The sequence below is a fragment of the Cyprinus carpio genome, unplaced genomic scaffold, assembly GCF_018340385.1.
Source record: "Cyprinus carpio isolate SPL01 unplaced genomic scaffold, ASM1834038v1 S000006753, whole genome shotgun sequence".
In the NCBI taxonomy this organism is placed as follows: domain Eukaryota; kingdom Metazoa; phylum Chordata; class Actinopteri; order Cypriniformes; family Cyprinidae; genus Cyprinus; species Cyprinus carpio.
The window spans coordinates 1,703,030-1,718,061 of NW_024879352.1; the positions used below are offsets into that span (position 1 = coordinate 1,703,030).

Below are 15,032 nucleotides of genomic sequence, written 5' to 3' on the forward strand. Positions count from 1 at the left end.
AAAAGAACAGTAAATAAAAAGTAAATTAAAATAGACATCTTGATTTTTTTCATCCTTTTTGGCTTATTTAATGCCTGTTAAATGAGGTCCCCCTTGGATCTTGTGGTCCCCTTGGAAGTTTGCTGAGGCCCCACAGATGTTCCCCAGTCCCCTGGTTGAGAACCACTGCAGTAGAGGTCATCCAGGTATTGTTCTCATACTATGTTGTAAATACTGTACAGGCTGACATCCTGCTCATTTGAAGTATCTCTATAGATGAGCTTAAGGCTACATTTTCACTTACTTATGAAGAAATTAATTAGGTTATTAATTATTATAATTAAAGCTTGTGAATCATATTACAGAGCAAAATAAAACTGCTCAGCGAAACAGGATTTATCTAAACAACGTTTGGCTCACCAACATTCACGTGGTTTTTCACCTTCTACACTACACAGGTTTAACGGTGTATTGTAATCACGCCGTTTAATATAATGACTGCACGGCAGCTGCTTGATAATAACGTGAGCGTTCTACTTTAGTCGCATCGCGCGCTCGTAGACACGGTGTTCAGCTCTACATGTCTTTCCACATCAAAGGGAAATCACACAAGTTCCAACAGTTCGGCGGTGGGAGGCAGCCAGCGTTGAAAGGATCATTCGCCTCATGCACCAAAGCAAACAAACACTCTTGCCCTCGGAAATTTCATTTCCATTAACCGCTCTATGGATAAAAAGCGTCCTTGAGTGCCGTTGGTGTTGTTTGCGATTAAGTTCGATATGTCTGAAAATCAGCCTCTTTCCGCTCTACTTTTCTTAACTTCACTCTTCAGCTCGGCGTGCTCACAGGGGACACGATTCGTTCATTCAGCTGCCCTAGATGCGGATGGGAGATACAACATTAAGTGGGGGTTTGACGAGTCCACGATAACTTTTGAAGTACAAGTGGAAACAAGGGGATATATAGGATTCGGTTTGTCACCAACCGGTGCGATGTCGTCGTCTGATATCGTGATAGGTGGTGTGCTCAACGGAAGTCCATATCTGCTGGTAAGTGTGCACGCACCTTTGAGTTTGAATGCATCTTATATTAAAAAGCTGATTATGCAGTTAGAGAACACTGACTCACAAGTTAAAATAAATCTGCTGAATTTGATCTCTGCAAATGATGTGCTGGATTGATTATTATTATAATTAATGTTTTAAGTAGAAACCATTTAAGTCATTTGAGTCTTATTTAGTCTAGTCTAATTTTTCTAACAAAAATAGTTTGGGATGGATTTATGATGAATAATTGTAATTTAAAAAAAAATCAAATTAGCATGTTTGCTTCCATCCAATTAATTTCTACAACAGTAATATAATAGGTACAAATAAATCTTTTCTATCCCATAGTGTCACACTGCATTCATCAGGAAACAACACAGTTCACACTTCACAGTCATTTGCATAATTACTTATTTACAGCCATTCATTGGCATATGGGCAACACATAGCATTTTAAACTTTACAGTTAGACATCCCCCAAAACATGAAGATTAATTTGCACTCATTTGGATCACAAAATATCTTTATTGATTGTGGTTGCAAAACAATATTGTTTATATATTGATATAATTTGTCATTATTACTTGACTTTTATCTTTTTTTTACAGTAAACATGCTATGATCATAGAGTTTATTCTAAAATTATATATATATATTATATATATATTTGTGTGTGTGTGTGTGTGTGTGTGTGTGTGTGTGTTTAAAGAGTGTGAGCAACATTAAAGACCAGTGTTGAACATTTAAATCTGCAGTGATAGCTTTTTGTGTCCTGAAATCTATTGCAATGAGATCATCCACTAACCCAATGACCTGACTACAATCAGCTGCCCTGTTGTGACCTGGATTTTATTCAGACAGTACTCACATAAACACTACTGTTTCAAATGCAAGCAGGTCAATATTGAAATACATCCACACCTGCTGTGCACACTATAATCTCCATCCAGCTGTAAACTGTATTATGTATACAATAGAAGTTTATGATTAGTTTTCAGCATAGCACTATTCATCAGCATTGTGTAATGAAGGCTCATTTATATCGATACATTTCTGTTTTAGTTTCATGAGCATGAGTCATGACATGTTTTGTTGCAAAACATATTCATACTTGTGTCTGAATGTATTGGGGAAAAAAATAGGACATTTTCCAGTGCAGCTTACCAAACATTTAGATCAAAGGTTATCAAATGTGACCACATGCACATGCATTTACTCACACAGTCCAATGCTCCATAAAAATACCTTCTTTTCTGATTCAGACTCAAACTGTTCAAACCTGAGATGGACTAACTTCGTTCCTCCTCACTCTGCTCAGGACTACTATACAGACTCAAACAGAAAGGTCCATAAAGATGCGCTGCAGAGCTATCAGCTGCTGTACGGCAGAGAGAATGACACACATACTGTCCTGGCTTTCAGCAGAAACCTCCAGACCTGTGATGACAATGACAAAGTCATTACGGTAGGTTTGACTGCATGCATCATTACATCTGTTTCCAAAAGTCTGAAAGAAACATCAGCAGCAAGGTTTCTTTATCCAGGTTTTTTTGGAGCATGCACAAAACCAAAGCTTTTTAACTGGACTCTCAGTAGTAATTATAGTTTCAGCACTTTGCCTTCTGTTCAGGGGAAACAATAGTACAGTGTTTTATTAAGAAGTTAAATAAACTCGCTTCCCTAAAATGTTGTCAAATTATAACTTATATAAGAAGTCTCTTGCACTTAAGTCTACAATTACCTATAATTTGTTACTCCGCAGGGCAGTACAGTGAGAGTGATCTGGGCATTCCATGCAGAGGATGTGGGAGTGTCAGGACCAGTCTACCATGGGACGAACAGAGGCAGAAAGAGTCTGCGATTACTCAACCCTGGAACCAGCTCCAGCATCCCAGCAGGAACAGCTTTCTTTGACCTTCAAAATGAGGAGGTGAGGAAAGTGCTACTGTAGGAGTGACAGAGAACTGATAGCCCTAGGCAGTGTTATACCTACTATTTCGTCTATTTTTGCATGCCTGGGAATCAAGGTCCTTGTGGTTACATATGAATCCTTTATAAATACAGACCCGTTTGCTTCCTGATTGGGTATTTTGAATGAAAACAAGGCCCGTTTATGCCTGTGGAATACTGCCAAACACCAGATTTTATAAGAGTGTACATATTTACAACTGCATAACAAATACTTAGCATTGAATAGAAAGGGAAAAAAAAGAAAAGAACAGGAAGGAAATTGGATTAATAAAATGCCCACGCTCTCCAGTCCACAATGGAATACTTCTGTTTGTTCCTGACTGCTACACTTAACTGTTTTGTGACTGATGCAAACCTTTTATCGAAAACTTTAACATATTCAAATATTATAGGTTCCTGTACCTCATAAGGATACAACATACTGGTGTCAGATCTTTAAATTTCCAGAGCTGAAGAAGAAACATCATATAATCAGAGTAAGTAAAAAACTGTTTAAATTTTAAAGCATGCCCATCTTAATCAAATCATAAAGTTTAAAAACATTTACATTCATTCAAGCCATGATATACAGTAACTATTATTCCAGAGATGCATGCTTAAGAAATTGCAGACTTACATACTGTATTGCCAATTAAACGCTCAATGTTGTGAAGTACCATGTACTATCTCAGTTCCCTTCTTCCGTACTTACATTTATAGGCTTTCATGAAGCTTGTGTATTTTCCTCTGTCAACAGTTTTAAACAATTTCCTGTCAATTGAGATAATCATAGATTAAAGTAGCTCAACTTCAGACAAGCTTATGTTTTAAAAAGTAGCTACATATAAATATATATTTGCTGATACAATAACAATAATTCCGTCATGATTACTATAGTCAAAATGATTGACACTTAGCATATAGTTTGGGTTTGGCGGTATGGTTCTGTTCTGTGGAAAAAACTCCCTGCCCATCCATGCAGCCTGTCATGAGTGAGGAGGGAGAGCAGCAATAACCCCCCAGGGTAAACAGAACAGAACAAGCAGATATCATTAATGTTCTTAATGATATTTTAAGTGTAACACATTATTCAAGATAAAGTGAAGACTGATTCAACAAGAAACATCAGAAGCCAAGTCCTGACTGTGGCGAACGGAGGAGTTGGGGATGGAGGAGGGTGATTTGCTCTTGAGCAAGTGATAAAGCTGCTGAATAATTCTGAATAGACCTTATATAGGAATGCTGTGATAGGTTTCGTATTCCTATAGGTAGATGTGGATCAGCTGAGAGTCAGCCGATGCAAGCTTGACTCACGTGACCTGCCAGAACTAACGCTATGCACTTCAGTTTGCATAACCAAGTCAGAAAGATAGTACAACACCTCGAATTGGTGAATCATTTTTGTGATTCTATTAATTTCTGGATGAACAGATTCCCTTAAATGATTTTCTGATGCAATATGTGAAGAAGCAAACCACTGCGAGCAAACCAATTCACAAGAATCAATCAAACTTTACAATACATCTGTCACATGTTTTGTTTTGGTTTTGTTCTAGTTTTCCGTGTTTGACCTAGTTTCCTTTGTTCCTATTTTCCTGCCACTAGTTTGTTACCTCAGTTACTCATTAATTTGATTAGTGTCTGCACCTGTTTGATTGGTTTGTTTCAGTGTATTTAAGCCCTGTGTTTTCTTCTGTTCCTTGTCAGTTCTCGTTACATGTAACCTGGATGTTCAGTTCCTGTTTCCAAGAGTTTGCGTATATTAAACTAAATTGCTGCACTTAGATCCAATCTCTCAACTTTATTTGCGAATGAATCAGATCCAACTCTGTGATCTTTAGAGATTTAATCAGTGTCAGTGTGAATGCTGAACGCAGTTTTGGTAAGCGGGTTTGATTATTCTTTCAGCATTTAATATTCATTCTACTGAATATGTAGCGTCACCATTTTTTGTTAAATATTTTTAAACCATGAAAAAATAAATTCCCCAAACATGATTTAACTATAAATTAGATTCCTCGTATGTGATTTCATTTCAAAACTTATGTTTTACCTCATATTGGTCGTTTTTACATGGTTTATTTTGCTACAGTATTTTGACACCTGCGTTGGTTTAGATCTCCTTCGGTCTCTCTCTTTCCCTCAGCTTCTTTTTTTTTGTCTCACCTGCTTATTATTGTCTTTTGCAGCTGCTATTTGTAGATCAGACATGTTACTGAAATTATACTCTCTTTCCCAAGATGAAAGAGTCTTCCCATAACTAAGCTTTTCAGGTTTTCTTAATTAGAGGCAGAATAGGTACTTTATTCATATTTAATCATATGATAAAATACTAGAATTAAGCATCATTCTTTCAGGCTAATTTTTCAGATGCACTAACCTTTAATTTAAATGAATTATTGTAGTCACCATTTTGTGCCCATGTAAAATTTAGCTGTGGAAAGACAGGCATGCATTCATCTCCTTGAATTTATAACTATGGCTACAGCTCCACTTTTTTGTGAAAAGATAAGTGCTGCACATGCAGAAGTGAGCAGTTCACATTATGAATGCAACCCATTTAGTTTGCAGCAGTGTTCAGTATGTAATGTGCCGGATACAAAGACTCTACAATGAATAGACTTGTGCGTAGTCTGTGTTTCACACGATGATGAAACATACAGACAAGTGCACACTTACACATTCTCACATTCACTAGATGCTTGTAGTCTTTAATCATGGCCTAAATACTGCTTGGGTACAGTACATTTAAATGGACCATGTTTGAGTTATTACATTTAGCCTCCATTTAATCTATCATTAACATCAACTGAACACAAATCAGATGAAACCAACAAGTGAATAATTATTGTGACCCTACTTTGCTCTCTTTTCCTGTCCTCTCTACATACAGTAGCCTGGAATTCGGAAAGCTCCAGGCTGTTAGGCAGATGCCAGCCGCTGCCCCATAACCACAGCAGTGTCTGGATGTTTTATGCTCTGTTCCCACTCAGTTTCATGGAGCAGATGTTGAACTGTCAAACAGGAGCAGATTTGTCAGACACTGCTCTCACTGTCTATATTCAGGCCATATTGTCACTGTCCTTATTCAGTCAAAAACTTCATGTTATTTGATGCCAGACGAGGCTATCTGGGTGTACTTTATTCAGAATGGTGCTACTAAGATCCACAAATTTGGATGTAGGATTTACTTTAGAACAATTTTCACTCCGAAATGGCTAGTAAATTTCACAATTACTAAGAAATGCAGTGAATTAAACATGAAACTGTGAAGCAAAAAAGCCTTTTAAAATGTGCACTCATATAGCATTATATGAAAGGAAATATTTGAATCTGTGATGGTTTTAAAAGAGGGATGGATCAGACATGCTGTTATTGGTTACAAACAACAGAATGCTACTACACAATAAGCTAAATGTTCATTAGATTTTAGGGCTTCAAAATAAAATGGCTCTCAATGGGTAAAACAAGAGAAGGTGGAAGGGAAATAAAGGAACGTATGAATATTTATTCAGCCACTGTTTAGCCCAGGGTCCCCCTGCTTCAGGCAGAGACCCCTGGAAGAACAGGATACAGTTAACTCTGTTGGAAATGCTTTTATTTAGAATTCCAGTTTCGACAGAAAAAGCCCACTGTGAGGAGAAAAATAATTCTAAAATCCCCCACTTCCTATTCCAGAGATATCCAAGCTAGTTTTAGCTCAACAGTCCACACACACAGAGTTTTCTTGTAGAGGATCAAAATAGAGTGGTTTAAAAAGATAACCTACTTTTATCCTATCTTTACGGCTGATCCCTTTATCAAAGCTTGGAACAGTGTAGTGGAAAGTGTTCTTGTATTGGATTAAATAACTTAGTAGTGGTAGTGTACATCGAATAAATATTAATCAGGGTTGGGTTTAATTCAGAATTTATGTAAGAATTTGTTGTTGAACTGGAATTTGAATTGGTGAAACGTAAAGACAATTTAATTTACTGAAATTTGTGACAAAATATAAACAATGGCAAGGCATTAACAATTTGGACAAATTAATTTTGTTCATTCTCTGATATGCAGATTACAAATTCAACACTGTCAAAATGATGCCATATATTAATATAGCCATAAAAAGAGATAATTTTACCAAACAGCAGCACAAAATGTCAAACACATAGTTTGACATATTTATTGACATTTATGATATATCATTTTCAGATTCAATCTATAAATGCACTAATAATAAACAAATAAATACATTTCATAATTACTTAGTCCTTCATAATAAGGTTTTCAGTACTGCTAAGTGAAATTTAAGCACTTTTACTATTTTACCTATTTGAATTTAATACCCTTTTAATTCCTTAAATTCAAATTCAAACAATTCTGCATCTTATCTCAGTTCAAATTCAGAAATAGAATTGGAATACAAAAGGCATTCTCAATTCAATTATGAGAGCATATTCCTCTCTGTTTGTTGTTGTTTTCAGATAGAGCCAATGATTCAGAAGGGTCATGAGAATCTGGTTCATCACATTCTGCTCTACCAGTGTGACAGCAATCTGAACAAGAGTGAGATCAACAGAGGACATGAATGCTACCATCCAAATATGCCAGACTCGTTCTTCACCTGTGAAACCGTCCTGTTCGCTTGGGCTATTGGGGGAGAGGTGGTCACTTCATATTCATTTCAAGTTCATATTCATTCTCATAATAAAAAGAGTTTCAGATATTGAAAAGAAACTATTTTTATCCATTGTAGGGCTTCACCTACCCTCCACATGCTGGAATGTCTATAGGAACCTCAACAGACCCAGTCTATGTACAGATGGAGATTCACTTTGATAACCCATCTTTGCAAAGAGGTATTGTATGTTATGATACACTTCAGTTTAAAACCTGCCTCACTTGCTGCCCTAAGTGACATAAGACATGACTAAGTCCTGAGATTTTTGTGTCGTTTATTGTATTTTATGTGTCTGTGCATGAAGTGATCTGTAGTCTCCATGGTATATTACAGTGATTTTCAGCTACTAAATAATGAGCTTTTCTGTAAGGGGTTGAGTCATGAACCTCAGAGCTGCTTCAGAGTTGAGTTTTAATCTCACCACAGGTATAGTGGACAGTTCAGGCCTGCGTTTGTACTACAGCCCCAGCCTGAGGCGCTATGATGCTGGGGTCATCGAGACAGGAGTGTGGGTCAGTCTCTACCACATGCTGCCCCCAGGCATGCAGGATTATATTACAGAAGGGCACTGCACACAGGAGTGTCTCCAAGAGGTGGGACAGCAAAGAATAAATAAATAAAAAACACAGGCATTATCATGGTTACACTCCATTTACACTTTATAAGATCATATTTGAGACCTACACTACTACTGAAACATTTGAGATAACTATGGTTTCTCAAAACCCAGACCAAGTAGATATATGAGTATAACATGTGTCTCTTTTCCTGTATCATTAGACAGCGAGATGGCCAGTGGAATTCATGTGTTTGCAGTTCTGCTCCATGCTCACCTGGCAGGACGGGCAATCAAAGCCAGACATTTCCGCCAGCAGGTCGAGCTCCAACCACTAGCCTCAGATGATCAGTTTGATTTCAACTTCCAGGAGTTCCAGCCGCTCAGCCAGGAGAGGATCATCCTGCCTGTCAGTCATTTTCAGTCCATTTCAGTTTCATAATCTTCATTGCTCCATCTGAGGGTGAAATTGATGTTGCATTAATCATTGTCAGATACTGTACAGTGAACCTCACAGTTTACGTTACTGATTTATGGAAAACCTAGAAATAGCAGGGAATTTCAAAATGGTGAATTCTAGGCCTGGAAAAGTCACAAAAAATCAAATGGTCAGTAGGTGTGGCTGTCTGAGGTAGGCTACATACATACAGTCTGTTCAATATGTTGTAGTGGTGTGTACCTGGGTGTCAATAGTGGTTAAACAATAAAATCTGTTCCCACATATTCCCAGGCAATATAAGAACTCCAGAAATCACTGGTTATTAAATGTAGACATTTTAGCATAAAGGCACAATATAGGGAACAAATTCTGTTTTTATCCCTCGTAGTTTCACTCTCATTTGGGTCAAATTAAATATGCCGTTTACTCTGACTAAAGTCTTTAGATTGTTTTCATGGCTTCGAGATTATAGCTGAGGGATTGGTAGTGTTTTAACAGTAAAGAATTGAGCAATTATCATTATCTGCTCCAGTGTCTCAGCCATATACAAGCACTTTGTATTACCTAAGAGTGGTGTAATAAATTCAGCCTTTAAGGAGCACACACTGTGCATCTGCAGGACTGCTGTCTGATTAAAAGGGCCCACAGGCGAGAGATGACTCATGTGTGAGTTGTGACTTGTTATCCTGTTCTGTTCTATGACAACCAATCAGTGAGGTTTTAACAGTTTATACTCAAATGAGTTCCAAAATCCCATACTCTTTTACAAAAACACAAAACAGAGAACAAAATATAAGAAAAAATTTTTTTTAATAAACCACTAATAACATCTTGTTAACCAACATGTTTTTCCTGTCACCAGGGAGATTCTCTAATCACTGAATGTAGATATAACACTAAAGGCAGAATGAACATGACCTGGGTAAGATTTGGGCTTGTAAAGCCTTGTTTGCTTTTACTGACAACAATTATACAGATTTGTGTCATATTGTTTGGCTAGGTTTTCTTTTGAATTATACCAATTATAGATTTATTCATGATAGAAATCCTGGTTAACAGCAAGCATATTCAAACATAATATAGCTGTTGAGTCATGATGTCCAATTTGTAGGCAATTTTAGGGGCTAATTTAAGTTTCCTTTGCGAATTTATAAAGGGATTTTTAAAAAGCATTTTTTTTTTTACTTTCTCATTTTGTTTATCAACTTAGTTCACCCAAAAATTCTGTCTTGATTTGCTCACCCTTAATGTCATTCCAAACCTGAATGACTGACTTACTTTCTTCTGTTGAACATAAATAATAAATTAATTTCACAGAAAGAAAAAGACATACAGCTATGAAACAACTCAAGACAAAATTTTAATTTTTAGGTGGGCTATCCCTTTCAATTGCAAATTAGCTCAAACATGAATTGTTAAACTGCTATGCCATTTAAAAATTAAGAAATCCACTGCACAAGAATGCAAATTCTGAACAGAAACATGCCTTTGAATTAGGTCTGTGAAAGACTGCATGCTCTTGGCTAAACAATGTGTCTGCAAACAGCTGCAGGTCTGTGGAGATGGATCCAGCTGCTGACGTTTTCCTGTACACATTCAGCCAGTGAGCTGCACTCCTGATAGGCAGAACTGAGCTGAGCTGCTTTTTCTCTGTAGACAGTCTGCAATCTATAAACATCATGGCCAAATCACTGGTGTTTTGGATTCGTATTAGAGAGATCAAGATATATTAGCTGCTCTGTGCATGTCAGTTCAGTTTGCTCAGTACTGGACATAATCTGTCACAGGCCTCTGACTGTAATAGTGCTACAGATGCATTATGTCGGTGTAGTATTTCAAGGTCTTGACCCTAGTAATGTGGAATTTTTTTATTTTTTGTCTACAGGGAGGTCTTAGTACTCGGGATGAGATGTGTTTGTCATATCTGCTGTACTACCCCAGGGTTAACCTAGCCAGGTGTGAAAGTTTACCAGAAATCACCGGCCAGCTTAAATTCATTGGGGTCAAAGAGATCCAGGAGCCTGTTACGTAAGTCTGAAAAGCCACTTCAGTGAAGAGGGTCTTTGTTAGTGGCAAATACACATATTAACCTCATAATGATGAATAAGTACATGTTGCTGTAGTATGACTTCATTGTTTTATCTCAGTATTAATTATAATAATCCCTTTTATACCCAATTTTATATTATGTGCATGTTAAAAGTACTTTAAGTGATTTCATGCCACGTCAGTCCAAAAATATACCAATTACCTGACAGATATGATTGTATTAAAGGCATAGTTCACCCAAAAATTTTAATTCTTTCATTAATTACTCACCCTAATGTTGTTCCAATCCCCTAAGACTTTTGTTCAACCTCGGAACACAATTGAATATATTTTAAATTGAATTTGATGTTACTCCAGTGGTTCAACTGTAATTTTCTGAAGTGACGGGAATGCTTTTGTGCGTTGGAGAGTTAAGAAAATAATGTTGAATATAGTGAATATATTTATGAATATAGTCATTTAAAATTGTTTTGTGAGGATATTGGAGTCAAGGACAACCTTGTCTTTTTTTTTTTTTTTTTTTTTTTTTTTTTTTTTTGTATGGCTAACACATAAAAAACTAATTATGCAAAATAATTAAAATTATCTCCTGAACTGCACTCACTTCCATTTTCCTTTTCCTTGTCCCTTAATTTCTTCTGGTATTTTCTAAATTACCTTAATGTCAAAATTATTACAATAACAATTTCATAATTACAATTTGTTTCGAGATCTCTGTTTAAATGAGTAGAAAGACATTTTTATCGGTCATAACTTCTGAAGAGAAATAATGCAGACACTAGACAAAGATGAATCTCAAGCGCCTGTGTTCGCGCACACTTTCAAATTGACTAATTTGAAACTTTGTAAGTACTTTGAAAGCCTCTGTGTTCCACTGTAAAGCCCTAAATGTTAGAGACTTCAGAATCATTAATCACTGTAGGTTTAAAAAATGATCAGTAGAATAACAACGTCTAGTAAACAGTTTGTTTGATTATGATAATAAAATAAAATAATGTAACAAATACAGTTTGCAGTATCAAGCAGCATAATGGACTGTTTTTGTGCAGTTTTTGTTCTGCTATAGGTTAAGGTGGATACTCCAGGCTTTAGTCTGGTTAAAGTTCCATAACAGATAACATCACTTATAGCTCCTTTAAAATGAAATTTGAAATGACAAAAGGAGGTACAATAATAATCAGAAAGCTATATAAATCGGTCATAACTTCTGAAGAGAACTGTGGGACATACAGTAGGGTATGAAACAAAAGAAAACAGAAACAATTGGAGAAGTAAGACAATGGAAAGCAGAAAAAGTTAATTTAAATGAAATCAACTTGAGACAATACTGTGACCTGTGAGAGACCTTCCAATCACAGATAGTTCACACTAACTGGCGTCACTATCATAGACCCGTAATAGCTTAACAGCGATTGATTGATCATGATGGCTCGCCGGATGATTAGATGATCAAATGAGTATAATTGTTTTCACTTATCCAAATGTTCTGGTTGTCATGTCAGCAAAAGAGCTTTACAAGATGTGCCATCTTTCTCCCATCAGAAAGTACAAATTGTTTGTTGGACCCAATGCAACATCTGGAAATGGTCATTGTAAAATCTGTTTGTCAAAAAGAAAGACACTCTGAAGCCACAAGGCCGTCAGACAGATGGTAACAAATCTTGTTCATCCCTCTTGCGATTTTAATTGCTGAGATAAAAATAAATCTTAAAGAATTCTCTCCTTTCACATGTTTCTGGATTTTTAGTTGTGCTAAACTTCATCCTTGATTTGAAGAACTACATCTTTGAGAATTAAAACAACACACATTAAAAACCCAATAACACACCAAAACAATCAAAAATGAAGGCTTTTTGAGATGTTATCGCAGCCACAGTATAGATCTAAAGACTGACTTTATGAATTTTAAGGGAAGGTTCATGTCTCAAAGCAGCTGCGGCTCCCAGGTTCTGTGGACGTCTGCTGAGCCGTTGATGTTTTGTATAGATTCCTTTTACTATAGAGAAAGAGATGTGTGGTTTATGTCTGCACATTTGTTTGTGATTTTGCGTGTGAGTGGGCGAATGTGTGTTTTGTTATGGACGTGGGGCTTGTGTGTACGTCTATAAAAATGAGGAACATCTGAAGGGCCCTGCTGGTGGAGTGTGTTTATTCGACCCCCTGAGGCTCACAGCAGTATTGTGCTCAGATGCTGGAATAAGGGGGATTATAAGGGGATAGACCTGGCAACTCTAAACAGATTTAGTTTCAAAGCTCTGCCCCCAAGCGCCCTCTGTCTTTCGATCGCCACACACACATATAAAACTCACTGAGCAGATATGGTTCCCTCAGGAGGATCTTTGATCAGTGAGTAAATTAATGACACTCAAAACATCATATATGGTATGGGGAATACAGTTAATGGTACCAAATAAATGTATAAAAATCATATCTATATATTTTCAATTTTATCACATATGAAGTCAAAATTATTTTCGTTTCAGAGAAGCTAGAAAGATTAATTATTACCTTTATTTACAATTGCAATTTATTTACACTTAAAAACAAATCTAAACGGCTAAAAGGAGTTTAAATGTACTTACCTGAATCAATGTGAACTATGATATTTTCATTAATATGTGTGTAGACTTTCTACTATGAAACACAATTTGTGCTGTTTGCTGTTTTTTCTTGCAATTACTGCCATAACTCTGTTGGAAACTATTGAAAGACTTAGGGAAACAAATGACTAGAGAATTAATATCACTTTGGAAGTAAGGTTCTGATATTAAATAAATGTACTAAACTATCTCTTTTGCTCTTTGAAGAACCTGGCCTTTTGTGATTAAGAGTCCTAAGAAATACAGCAACCTCTCCTTCACGGAGGCCATGGACAAATACAAGTGGACAAGGAAGAGAGGGAAAGCATTCAATGACGCTGTACGCAAACTCCCCATGAACGTTCGCTGCTCCAAGTTCGGCCAGGATGAGTGGACGGTGAGTGATTCTGATTACACATGGGTCTGTGCATTATCCTTTTATTTTCATTCATTTTAAAGATGTTCTTAGTAGTTTTGATTTTTGATTTTTATAGAATATATTAATAAGGCATCTAGGACATATACTGACACCTAGTGATGTGGATGCAGAATAATACAAAATTGTTTTTTGAAACTGAAGGCACGTTAAGTGTGCTGTTCACTGTCAGTCAGCTTTTTTACCGTGAACAAAACTGAAAAATAAATAAATAAATACTGAGTGCACAACTGCATTATAAAGTTTGGGGTCAGTAAGATTTTTCTCAAAAAAAATATTACTTTTATACTTAATTTAAATTGCAATAATATTTCACAATATTGCTGTTTAAACTGTATTTTTGATTGAATAAATGCATCCTTGGTGAGTATGAGAGACTTCTTACTGACCCCAAACTTTTAAACTGTAATGTAGCTCATCCATGTCAGAAAGTTGATTCAAGTTATTTCTGTCGCTATTAGATTCAAGGGATGATCATCTCTCCTCCAGAGCTGAAGTCAGAGCAGACGTCTGCTGCTGTCGTGGCCTGTGGGAATGTCTCAGAGATTCAGTGTGGACGCTCCTTTGTTCTGCTCCTCACTGCATGTCTCTTGCTCATACTACAGACCTGTCTACACCTCTAATGTCTGTTGTCATTTCAGCCCCCTACTCATAAACATACATACAGCAGCTTCCAACCGGGCCAATTCAGTGTTTTCCAGAAACAGTGATGCTCAAGATTTACATCTTGCAGATACTATAGAGTAATTGTGACTCCCTCTTACTTAGCCTAAATGAAGTTTATCACTAACACTGATCACAAATGTGCTTTATTCATGAAGGATGTTGGCATCATACATACTTCACATGGAATATCCTTGGTTAGCTGATACTGCGGTCCTGACAGCATTCTAACAAACATCTTACCATAGTTGTAAATCTTAATAATCATACCACATGTCTGAAATAGGCTGTCATACTCCAGCACACCGCAACTTATGTCTTCTGGGTTGAAGGGATAGTCCGCCAAAAATGAATTTTTTGTCATCATTTAATCAACCTCATGTCATTCCAGTTCTGTATGACTTTCTTCTGTGGAACACAAAAGAAGATATTTTGAAAAATTGTATTGGTGTTTATTTTTGTACAATCAGTTAAAGTCAGTGGGGTCCACTGTTGTGTTGTACCAAAGTCCCTTAAAGACAATGTCACTCAGTGGCCATCTTTGAAATGCCTCTCGTGCAGCTCCTATCTCTTTGAATGGGAAAACATCAAATTCTCCAAAACTGTTTGCCAAGTTTAAGATTAAATTTTATATTTGAAATAACCAATGAAATCTAAAAAGAGCTGTCTCAT

The 15,032-nt window shown here is 36.5% G+C and overlaps 1 protein-coding gene across 2 annotated transcripts; it reads left to right on the plus strand.

Moving 5' to 3' along the window:
• Positions 1-403: 403 nt before the first annotated feature.
• On the plus strand, positions 404-14,366 carry LOC122144732 (DBH-like monooxygenase protein 1 homolog). Of its 2 annotated transcripts, XM_042755859.1 has the most exons (13): positions 404-715; positions 812-1,028; positions 2,344-2,490; positions 2,788-2,955; positions 3,389-3,472; positions 7,442-7,621; positions 7,714-7,816; positions 8,065-8,231; positions 8,412-8,603; positions 9,496-9,555; positions 10,519-10,661; positions 13,490-13,658; positions 14,159-14,366. In XM_042755859.1, exons 1-13 carry the CDS (start codon positions 705-707, stop codon positions 14,318-14,320), a joined length of 1,803 nt encoding a protein of 600 aa, XP_042611793.1. In that variant the 5' UTR covers positions 404-704; the 3' UTR covers positions 14,321-14,366. The 2 variants fall into 2 exon arrangements, with proteins under 2 accessions (XP_042611793.1, XP_042611792.1); XM_042755858.1 differs by having other exon boundaries at positions 405-1,028.
• Positions 14,367-15,032: the final 666 nt, after the last annotated feature.

Coding starts and splice junctions, on each gene's coding strand:
- LOC122144732 (XM_042755858.1), top strand. CDS start 759: ATGTCTGAAAATCAGCCTCTTTCCGCTCTACTTTTCTTAACTTCACTC. Junction 3,473..7,441: donor AGAAACATCATATAATCAGA/GTAAGTAAAAAA, acceptor TGTTGTTTTCAG/ATAGAGCCAATGATTCAGAA. Junction 13,659..14,158: donor TCGGCCAGGATGAGTGGACG/GTGAGTGATTCT, acceptor TGTCGCTATTAG/ATTCAAGGGATGATCATCTC.